General features: G+C 41.0%; 2 protein-coding genes across 2 annotated transcripts; both read right to left on the reverse strand.

Moving 5' to 3' along the window:
• Nucleotides 1–20: 20 nt before the first annotated feature.
• selenon (selenoprotein N) lies at nt 21–6,585 on the reverse strand. Its single transcript, XM_063007988.1, has 12 exons — nt 6,388–6,585; nt 5,088–5,205; nt 4,836–4,966; nt 4,531–4,743; nt 4,318–4,442; nt 4,103–4,240; nt 3,661–3,742; nt 3,291–3,479; nt 3,105–3,210; nt 2,148–2,260; nt 1,959–2,060; nt 21–1,861 (listed from the first exon to the last, which is right to left on the reverse strand). Exons 1-12 carry the CDS (start codon nt 6,583–6,585, stop codon nt 1,694–1,696), a joined length of 1,683 nt encoding a protein of 560 aa, XP_062864058.1. The 3' UTR covers nt 21–1,693.
• A 909-nt stretch (nt 6,586–7,494) lies between these two features.
• On the reverse strand, nt 7,495–11,400 carry znf593 (zinc finger protein 593). Its single transcript, XM_063007445.1, has 4 exons — nt 11,334–11,400; nt 9,144–9,346; nt 8,965–9,027; nt 7,495–8,503 (listed from the first exon to the last, which is right to left on the reverse strand). The coding sequence occupies exons 2-4, from the start codon at nt 9,341–9,343 to the stop codon at nt 8,377–8,379; spliced, it is 390 nt and encodes a 129-aa protein (XP_062863515.1). The 5' UTR covers nt 9,344–9,346; nt 11,334–11,400; the 3' UTR covers nt 7,495–8,376.
• Nucleotides 11,401–11,492: the final 92 nt, after the last annotated feature.

Here is an 11,492-nt window from a genome sequence, read left to right on the forward strand (position 1 = left end):
TTTTGTTTGTTTGTTTACACTATTGTAGGCAAATGTTTGTACCCCTTTAATGTTAAAATATTAAATATTTTACATTTGCACATTTGCTCAGGTGTGTTACAATAGCCCACGGCTGCTCAGATCCGGGTTCGAATCTCAGAATCCCGGCGAATCATGACCAAAGCCCTGGCCGTGGAACCCGGAAGCACAGCGACCCAGACCAGGATAAAGCACTTAATGGGAATAAAATTTTATATATAAAGAATGTGGTCGTTTATTTTCACGTAATAAGTCAAAAACACGTTTCCAAAACGTACATTTACATTTTGGCATTCGGCTACATGATACAACACAAGCGACTGATACCTGAGGACGAGGGCTGGGCGTGAACCCCCGACCTTTCGATTCATAGTCCAGTAGCTTAAAACACAGGTTACAATTTGCTTTCATAAACCAGTTAGCAAGCATCATCCAAATCAAATCATACAGTATATAAAAAATGCCTTCAAGAATCGTGATATATTGTCCTATCGGTATATCGTCCACCTCTTCGTCTATATATAATATCTTCCATAGTGGAGCAGTAGTGGTTGGGAACACTGGGAATGGTAGGAGGAATAATCTGTAGTATTGCATAGTTGATACGGGATCAGGAGTCCAACAGCAGTCGGATCATCGTCAGTACCTGAATATAACCTTCTGAATCTGTGTGCTCAGGTGTGCAGTCTTTTTACATAATGTGTGTGTGTGGGTGTGTGTGTGGACAGGAACAATAACATCAAGCCTGGTCCCACCCTAATGAGCTTTTAGACCAGGCCATCACAAACTGTTCCATCCCCACACACACACACACACAGAGCACGGCTGAGCAACACAAACCCACATCCTTCATTCTGAACATTCTGAACATTCTGAACCGAACGACCGCTGGAGCTCCATCGTCCAGCGGGACGACCAGGCAAATCAAAACAGACCGTTAAAGGAGCAGTTCAGCTAAAATTCAAAGTCAGCGCGGGTGGTTCAGCGGTAAATCATGGCAACTCGCTATCGCTGGGATCCAGGGTTCGATTTAGCTTATTCAATTCGTCTTCCGCTGCTGTGGATCCCTGATTGCGTTCGAGGAGGGTATAAAACGTGTGCAGTCCTGGTGGAGCCCCGTGTACAGATGCCTCTATCAGCTAACCAGGGTCCTTGCACAGCGTTTGAAGACACCACCCACTTGGTCCAGCAGACATGGTGGCCAATTTGTCCCACTGTGACCCTGACCAGGATAAAACGGTATAAAAACATGACACTGAAGTGAAACTGTAATGCTGGAGCTTTGCTTTAGAGTGTAAAGAAGCTGTCCGGACCCCAGAGTGAGGGTGGTGCTGCCAGCACTGGGAGGTTGAGTATATCCAAACTGGGGCATTTATATTGGGGCATTTATATTTTTTGCTGGCCTGACGCAAATGCTGTGGTGTGATAGTCCATTATGACCAAGCGTGACGCTCCGGTACAGGGCTGGTGGACTGCATGATCAATTTTGGCTGAATTGTTCCTTTAACATTCGAGTGCATACACAGAGGGTCTTCGGTTTTCATATTGTGGCTATAAATACCTCCAGATTTAAAATAACAACTAATAGATCAACACTGATTAGTTCCTAACCGGTACAAAATCAGCAAAACCTTCCCAGAATTCAGTGCGGCGCAGTTTTTCCACAGTTGTATGTTTATGACCGGACATACGCTTTAGCCTTGTCCAGACCTTCCTGCAGGAAGCGGATGTAGGTGGAGGTGGACGGATCCTCGAAACCCGGGGAGAAGCTGAACGACGCCTCCTCGTCCTCGGGCTTCATGGACGTCTGGTCCAGGAAGTTGTTGGCGTTTATGTGATGGACCTGTAGGGATCCAGATAAATTAGGGATTAGACTTGTTCTGATGGTGACTTATAGTCCCCTGAGTAATTATTGGCACCTTTAGAAAGTAAACACGTACCACGGTGCCGTTCGGCAGGGCCACGATCATTTCTACGGGGAAGCTGTACTTCTCCAGGTGCAAACGCGCCTTCTGACTCAAATCCAGATTCTTCTCGTCGGCCTGCGTGGAAACGAGGTCACGTATTAAAAAAACGCTCAGCTGTGCTCGACTGTGGACATTTCTCTAAACGTGGATCTAAAGTCTCACCTGCAGGTCCTCCAGCTCTTTGACGAGAGACCAGCTGCTGACGAAGCTCTGGTTGAGCAGGGCCAGGACGGGCGAACTTTCCAGGACCGTCTCCCGGAGAGTCCGCCCCGAACCTGCAACCAACGAGGTGAACGCGTTCACGTCTTATAATCATGTAATAAAGATCTTCAGTAATAAAGAAGTGTTCCATATACATACAGCCTTCAAACTTTTGAACATCTGTGGTCAAATTCCAATTCCAGTTTAAGTTAGCACATCCACTACAGTGAACAAACCATTTAAGACCATTTTATTTATTTGCTAAGTTAACCGACAAATGCCACCTTTTTATTTACTTTACATTTACATTATCGGCCTTTAGCAGACGATTTTATCCAAAGAGACTTACAGTACTGTGACAGCATACAATCTAAGCAATTGAGGGTTAAGGGCCTCACTCAAGGGCCCAACAGTGGCGAGGATTGAACCAGCAACCTTCTGATTACTGGACCAGTACCTTAACCACTAGGCTACACCCTACATAACAACCCTACAGAAAACTTATTGGTTATAAATGTTATAAATCATACCAGCCCACATTTACATTGATAAGGGTTTAAACCAACAACCTTCTGATTACTGGACCAGTACCGCTGAGCTACCGCTATTTATATTCGATACACAAACCCAACAGCCTACTCTCTAATTTCACCTGCACCACCTCCATGTTGGTCGAGGGTGGCTTCTTGACTCCAGCAAGCAGTGGAGTCGTGTCATGCTTGTGTTATTCCTTAACCAGACAGCAGGAGTCGCTGTTGCAGCAGCAAATCTCAAACAATCAACAAAACATGGATTTTTGACCAGTGGGCGTCCAAACTTTTGCATTTTTGAAATCTTCACCCTCATCAGAATATGCAAACATCACATGCATACAGAGAGCCCAGAGTTTTAAACTCGACTATACAGAAAGTGACTGACCTCAGCAGGACTGATCGTCCAGCGCCCCCCAGAGCAGGATGGAGTGGACCAGTTTCCCCTCTGCTTCCGCTCTACTGAAGGCCTCTGGGAAAGGCAGGTAAGGAACCTGAGGAGGAAAGGGGAGGAAGGTTGGGGGTGTACTTTTATTTTAGTGCAGATCCCTATAAAATTCTACACACAGTTTACCTTTTTAAACGGATAAAACGTAACTTCGAGGCGATCGGCGGCCTCCTCTCGGCTGATCTCGGAGCTCCAGCGGATCTCCTCGAACACGAACTGGACGGGCTCCGCTCCCTCGGCCCGGCTGTCGATCGCGTTCCCCTGCTCGTCGTAGATCACAGAGGGCGTGGACGGGCCGGCCGCCCGCAACTCCATCTGTTAAACAAACAAAATCACGTCTGCTTTTGATACTGGAAGATGTTGCGGCCCTACACGACAGTCCCAGTTTCTCATGTGGCCCCTTGGGAAATTTAATCGCCCACATCTGGGCTAGAAGTTGCTGACACAGCTGTGAGAATGTAGCTCACGTTAGTCATTTCTGATTAAAGATCGTAACCTGTGGCAGGTAGCCGATGTCCACCTCCATGCTGCTGCTCTCACTGGCGCCGTACAGCCACTCCATATCAACGTTCAGAGACCTAAACATCCAAAAAATTAAACAGTCAAGGGACCAAAGACAAAACTAGAAACATAGGTGTCTCCTCACAGATTAACAGACCTCGACTGTACGTAACAGAGACCTTCGAGATGGATGGCAGCCTTACAGACCCCTTCAGTCACTAACAGACATCAGTGGTATTTTTAAGAGCCAACAGACCCTGTCTGTACCCCTCAGAGTAAAGGAGGCCATCAATTACCTACAGGCCCCATGGTGACATTTAAAGGCAACATCATGCAAACCTTCTGAGACCTACAGATTCAGCAGTAACGTCGAAGTCCTACAAGCTCTACCAGTTATGCCAATGATGACTTACAGATCAATAATGCAAAGCACCTACTTGTCATTAGGGACGTAGAGATGGAGGTCTCGCACGTGAGAGGCATCCTTGGACAGAACAACGTGTCCGGCGAACTGGCCCGGAGAAAACCAGAACGGGAAATCAGGAACGTCGTTCAGCTGGAACTCGGCATGGATCCTGGAGCACGAGACACGACGTGAATGAAACGGAATCCACCCATGAAATGCTTGTGCGGACGGTTTTAAGGTCGTTACCTGAAGACGATGTCGTAGTAGAAGTCGCTGACGGCGCGTACACAGGCCACGGCTCCCTGAGGGGCGAAGCGGGATTTGACGAACGGTCGGGGATGGAACATACTCAGCAGGTTGTGGATCAGAACCTGAGGTGGGAAAAGAGGGGAAACGGACGAGCAGAGTTCAAATATGGTTCTGAATTTTAAACATTAATGTAACTATCGTGTGTTGTACCTCTTTGCCATGTGGAGTGGGGGGGTGGTACCGGTTGTTGGGCAGGTAGCCGGTGAAGATGTTCAGCTCGCTTGGTATGATCCACCAAGTGTCCCCGACCTGTTCCTTTCCCTTCAGAGGCAGAAAGGCCCGGAACTGAGCCGCAGAGAAGGTGGACGATGGAACAGAGGGACGTTTCCAAGCACGAAGCCCACTTAATGCACTATGTGACACCTACAGGGACGAACATGTTTAATAAGCTTGCTTGTTCAGGGTTCTTTTCTTATATTTTATGTTTATTTGTTGATAATATTTATAAGAATCACCCCTAGGAAGCCGTCTTTGCTCTTGGTCATGGTCTCGAGCAGGAGCGGCTGCATGGCAGCATGAAGATTGAGCGTCTCGCCGTTCGGGTCACTGGCGAACTCTTCGTCATACTCGGAGGGAGACGCGATACCTTCAACACGAGATAAATATGTCAGATTTAGAGAAAGGTAGCTGATTAACAGAAAGGCTGAATATGGTTTGATATGATAATTCATAATTCAGTTATTATAAATGAGTGTGTGTTAATCAACCTGTGAGTTTTTCAGCAATGGGTTTGAACTCCTCAGGGCTGAGGTAGAAATCGTGATCCGCATCCAGGGACAAGAAGAGGTAAAATCCCTCGGCTCCCAGGGTCTTCAAAGCTGCTTTCTGAAATGGAGAACAGACCAAGAATGAGTGAAAACCACAAACCACGTCTGAACTAAACCCTGAATATTTAAACAGAAAATAAGGCTCTAGACGCCTGATGAGCATCCAAAACTCCTGTAAAAACACCAAAACAGACCAAATCAGATAGACGATGAGCCAAAATGTTTTCAAAAAGATTGTTTTAGAATTTAAGACTGGCTTATTCACCTGGTCTAGCTAGAGACCAGTTAATAAACCTCTCTGACCAACTTGGACCTGTATAAAGTTTTCAGAAACTTGGCTGGTCTTGGCTTGGTGGTTATTCAGCGAGGGCTGTGTGTGTGTGTGTGTGTGTGTGTGTGTGTGTGTGTGTGTGTTTAAAGGAGGGAGCTACATGAAGCTCTACCAAATTGTATCAGCACACGTGTGCATGCTAAAACAATCTAACCCGCCCCCCAACCCCCAGTAATAAATCAGTGGGGTAGCTAAAAAAACAAATACAAACATCTGTACACATATAGCACATACGTGGCAGAGGAACAATTGTACACCGCACGGACTCCATATGAGTCTTGGTGTACCTGGACCTGATTTATTTTCGTGTTGGTGTGTAAAGGCTTTAAGGGTTGTATGACTATGCCACAAGCATTACATTACATATGATGACCACAGGCTGTATTCCTAATATAATTACACCTACTGCTTAAACTGAATCGAACTTGTCTGATTTGTATGCAGCTCTGGTTAAATTCGTACACTTGTCATTTCAATCTGTAAATGTGCAGATTCAGTACATGCAGTGGTATTGTACTGCACTGTAGACCAATAGTCTGTGCTTTATATCCCTCGGATAATCTAATCTAATAGAAAAAACACGTGCAAACCTCAGATCAGTTGAGTTGAGTACACTGCGGCATCTGAGTTAATCAGTCAGTGATTGAGACCCTGGGTATATGATGATATGACTTTTCTCAGACCAGAGACATGTAAAGGAATGCTTGTCCGTGGTAATTACACACATATAGATACAGTGTGCATAGATTGGGTTTAAACGGTGGTTTACTCATGTAATCAGAGACTCTTCACTTCTATTTCAATGCTGCAGGAATTAATAAATGCTTTCAGTTTGTTTAACACATTAGTAATTAGGATTTTAATGAATAATGCACTTAATTATGCAGATTAAAAACTTACCTGATTTACAGGACGCTGAAAGATGACAATGTCTGGGCAGTACTGGAAACCAATACCGATTATCGGAACACAAATAATAATAAATAAAGTCGATAAAGCCCAAACGCAGCGTGATCGGACTGGATTTTTGGGTTGATTTGTAGTTTTTACTGAATTTTGTTCAGCATCGTTCTTCGGACGCGTCGCTTTATCCACATCTCCCGACATCCTTACAACCTCTCTGATTTCCTTCAAATCATATTATTTTAAACAGACTTTCTTTTAAACATTTAAGCTGCCCTCTTCACCACATCAGCCGCCACTTTCGTGGCCAGTCCTGTAATTTTCACAGAGGGAAACTACGTGCAGAGTGGTCCAGGGTGGGCTGTATCCCGAATGGCTTTGTATTCCCTACGCAGACGTACTACGTCAGACGTAACACAAATAATCTCCCGGCCTACGTAGGAGCACTAGGTCTCCAAAAGGATGCCGATTAGGATTCAGCCTTGATTCCATTCAAACTGACTGAACCAAACGACTTCCATTCTTAAAGAAACAGTAACCCAGTTAAAGTCAACTGCACTGTATAGCCAAAAGTATGTAGACACCGCTTATAATTATCGATTTTTTTTAAGCTAAACGCTATTTGCTTATATGTTTAGGTATTATCAAGTGATGTCAAGTTTCTCCAGAATAACTAGTTTTCTGTTTGGGTCTTCTTGCTTCTCAATACATCCGTCATTATTCCTCTAATTATATACATCCACGTTGTTGTTGGATGTTTAACCTAAACTTTTCCATGAAGAATCGTCTCCCCCAATAAATCCAACAGTTCTTTTCATAATTTAACCAAAACAGATGAGCTTCAGATCAGCTATATGGGCTTTGATTGAGAGGTTGGGTTTGATTTGGTTGAGGAACTATTGGTTTGTCTTCTTTGGTGTCCAAGGTTTTGCAGCAAAGTGCAAAAGCATCAATATTCTTCCCATCCTGCTTTTTTCTTGACAGCTTTCACGTTTGTTTGGGTAAAGTGTTTAAACAGTGTATAACATGTGAAGTGATACCTGCACTGGGTGTATAAATGAGATAAATAAAAGTGGATTATTGCTGGTTTCAAGACAAAGTTATGAAAAAAACTCAAACACACAAGCTGTGAGTTTATTTACACACAGTCAATAAGCAAACCATGACAGATAAAGTAGACCAGCACTAATAACGTATTTGTATTTCATCAATTTTACACAAACACTTCTGTCTATGCAGGATCTATTTTATGCATTGTTGCATTTCAAAACGTGTCAGGATGCAGGTCATAACAAGCCACTGTAGCAGCTTTACAGCTTTTATTTTTAATAAAAACAGTTTAATGAAAACTTCTAAATCGGAGCTGCTTCGACGCGACAAACGTGGATATGACAAATTCTCAGCTCTACATTTACTCTGCCAACAAATCTGTCGAGTGAACAGCTACAGGTCTGATTTGTGGGCAAGTCTATTGGCCCAGACTTCTAAACAGCACTGCAAAAACATATATTTGTTTTGTACACCAGCGCTGAAGGCTCTAATTGCTTTGCCATTTGTGTTTGCATACATACAAAGCCAAATTATTTCTAAGCTGTTACATTATTTTAATATGTAGATTAATGTGGTGTACAAAAGAAAGGCAGAAAAAACATGAGTTGTTTTTCCCTTTTTCCTGTTTACCTGATTAGATCAGAGCTCAAACTGCTGTACTACACAGACAGTAAACGTATAACAAAATCTAATAATCATGTCCTTAATATATCATTATAATCTGACACACAACTGTCAGACGGCAGAGGCAGTAATCTGCTCACTATAGAGCATGTCAGATCTGGAAACCAACTTAGAATAATATGTTTAAATGTTTCTTATTTAAGATTTGATTTCAATTATTTATTCTCCTCAAACCAGTAATTCTGTTCTCTGCTTTATAGGCACTAGTATTTTGCATTCGTCATGCTGCAGAGGTGACGGGTAGCTAGATGCACTCCGTGTTCACTCCATGTCCTCCTCCACTTGCTGTGTGTGCACTTCCACTTTTTTAGGCTGGACGTAGGAGCCCATTCCAGCCGCTCTCTCCGCTTCAGCCTGGGTGTACGGCTCGTCTTTTAGCCGCTTCAGACTGATCAAACACAATACGATTAGTTTACATGATCAAAATATGCTTTTTTAAAATAAGTTTTGTAAAATGAACTGCATTAATATGATGAGTGAGGTCAGTATTACAAAGAGAGCTGTGGAAAATGTCATTACAATGTTACTACATATTTGTCACAGGGAATGTTTGGGATCATTAAACAAAACATGATAAGTTGTTATTCTAAACACCATGGTGAAAAAGTAAAAAGTTCTTTAGTCACTCAATCAAACAGTTCAACAAATGTAAATGATAGTGGGAAATGAGCTAATTAAACACTGATTCTGAACCTCACTACCTTCAGAATTATGATCTATGAAGAAATAAATGAACTGTATATTGTGAATTACTGTGAATTGTATATTGCCAGAACTGTAAATAGCTTAGGATAAGCGTAATTAGGTTATACATAATCTGCTTTTGGAAAGGAAGTCGAATAAACTCACCGTTTTTTATGGACTTTAGTCTTGAAATGCTCCTTCAGGGCTTTCAGGTCAACAAAGTAGCGCCTGCAAGCAACATGAATGTTTATTAATCTACCTGAAGAAGATCAGATGCTCAATACTGCATGTAAACATGTTTCATAGTCTTGTACTACAAACCTGCTGCATAAACAAGTACTTACGCGCAGTGCAGACAGTAGTGCTGGGCGCAGCCTGTAACATCATAATCCATCTCCTGCTTCAATAACTTGGCAGCGTTGGCAGGGACCATGTCCGAATGGATCTCGTCAAGGTCTTTAGTCCTTCGCTTTGTCTTCCAAGTCTTGGCTATGTTTTTCTTTTTGCCATTTTTGTGGTTTCCCACCTGTTTGGATTTACCCATGATCTGTCAAGACAGAAAATTTACAATATGGTTTGTTAGAGGGGTGTTAAAGATGGACAATGTATTCTAGAGAAAATATTTTATTATATATTAAATAATGGTGAATTTCTCCACATTTTCCCCAAAGATTTCTGTAAAATGAAGAAAAAAAAACACAAGTGGCAAGCAAATTGCAACCAATCATAAGAACAGAATGCTTGTTGTGTTTGGAGACGTCATTTTCATAGGAACACAAAGGGGCTGTAATTTAATATTATATAATATATTATATATATAATATTGCATTTGCCCTTATTAGGGTTGCAAAGGGATTATAGCGTTAGGTAAGGTGTCTAAATAAATAAAAGTCAAACCTTAGATCCCCTTTCTAGATACTTTGTGTCATCGTGGGTTTGCTTCGGGTTCTCCGGTTTCCTCCCACCGTTTATAAACGTTCAGAAGGTGGATTGGCTACTTTAAATCTTTCAATTTAAATGTGTGGTCCTAATGCTGTGTAATCAGATACTGCGGTCAAGCCAGCCTCCACTTCGAAATGCTCAGTCAAATCAGCCCCCACGTTGTTTCTAAGGATGTGCGTATACTAAACATTACGGTAATAGCGTCTGGTAAAACTGATAAAAAAAAGTCACTGACGACGTGAACATGTCTACATCAGTTATAATATAGAAATATATCCGTTAAAATATATATAAATGTATCAGTTAAAATATATAAAAGTATCAGTTAAAAATATATACATTTATCAATTAAAAAAAATATATACATATATCAGTTAAAAATGAAAAAATTAATGAACCCATTTCTTCCTGCAAACTGTATTAGGGATACAAATTCAAGCTTTGAAAAACAAGAGTTGGTAATAACCTGACAGCAATTCTGATGTGTCATTTCTAAATAAAGGCCTTTTATATTGTAAAATTTCCATTATTTTCAATCTAGACTGTTATTAAAAAGAATTCTCTAGTTTCCACAGAATTATTCCACTTCATAATGATAGTACACCATCTGTAGAGGTCACATAATTGCTTGATATTGACTGAGTGACATCTACAGATGGTGTACTATCATTATGAAGTGGAATTGTTTTGTGGAAACTAGAGAATTCTTTTTAATAACAGTCTAGAATAAAAATAATACAAATTTTACAATATAAAAAGCTTTTATTTAAAAATGACACATCAGAATTGCTTGATATTTACTGAGTGACATCTACAGATGGTGTGCTATCATTATGAAGTGGAATAATTCTGTGGAAACTAGAGAATTCTTTTTAATAACAGTCTAGAATGAAAATAATAGAAATATAACAATATAAAGGCCTTAATTTAAAAATGACACATCAGAATTGCTTGATATTAACTGAGTGACATCTACAGATGGTGTACTATCATTATGAAGTGGAATTGTTTTGTGGAAACTAGAGAATTCTTTTTAATAACAGTCTAGAATGAAAATAATAGAAATATAACAATATAAAGGCCTTAATTTAAAAATGACACATCAGAATTGCTTGATATTAACTGAGTGACATCTACAGATGGTGTACTATCATTATGAAGTGGAATTGTTTTGTGGAAACTAGAGATTTCCTTTTTATAACAATCAAGAGTGAAATTAAATTTGACAATATAAAGGCCTTTATTTAGAAATGACACATCAGTCATTTGACTGAGCATTTCGAAGTGGAGGCTGGCTTGACCGCAGTAATTGCACTAAAGTGTACGAAACACTGTTAGCGTACTCTACATTGATTTCACACTTGTTTCCTGAATGTGTGACTATTATAGAAATACATTAAACAAATAATGCCCAACAAATCATGTTTTATATGACATTAATGTTCACCAAATTATAATAAATGTTATTAAATGACTAGGTGTCTGTGAGAATACAGTATAAGGCTAACACAAGATCCCGCACATGTATGCGACAATAAAGGAAAGCAACCATAACATCAGAATAAAAACATAAATATAACACATTTACTCACTTATATTATTATTCCTTTACCGAGTTGTGTGGCCTTTTGCTCCACGTGTTTATTCCTTCAAAATAAGGGTATTTACTTCCTATAAAAATACTAAAGCGCATGCGCATTGGCATAAGTCAGTTTAGTTTGTTTGCGTCCAAAAGACCAACCTACTCCCTA

Source organism: Trichomycterus rosablanca, chromosome 13 (assembly GCF_030014385.1).
Source record: "Trichomycterus rosablanca isolate fTriRos1 chromosome 13, fTriRos1.hap1, whole genome shotgun sequence".
Taxonomy (NCBI): Eukaryota; Metazoa; Chordata; class Actinopteri; order Siluriformes; family Trichomycteridae; genus Trichomycterus; species Trichomycterus rosablanca.

Bases quoted from the DNA above. Each gene is read 5' to 3' on its own strand.
- znf593 (XM_063007445.1), bottom strand. From the start codon at position 9,343: ATGGGTAAATCCAAACAGGTGGGAAACCACAAAAATGGCAAAAAGAAA. The intron at 9,028-9,143 runs GTAAGTACTTGT...TGTTGCTTGCAG, and splicing joins CACTACTGTCTGCACTGCGC to GCGCTACTTTGTTGACCTGA. The intron at 8,504-8,964 runs GTGAGTTTATTC...GTGTTTGATCAG, and splicing joins ACTAAAGTCCATAAAAAACG to TCTGAAGCGGCTAAAAGACG.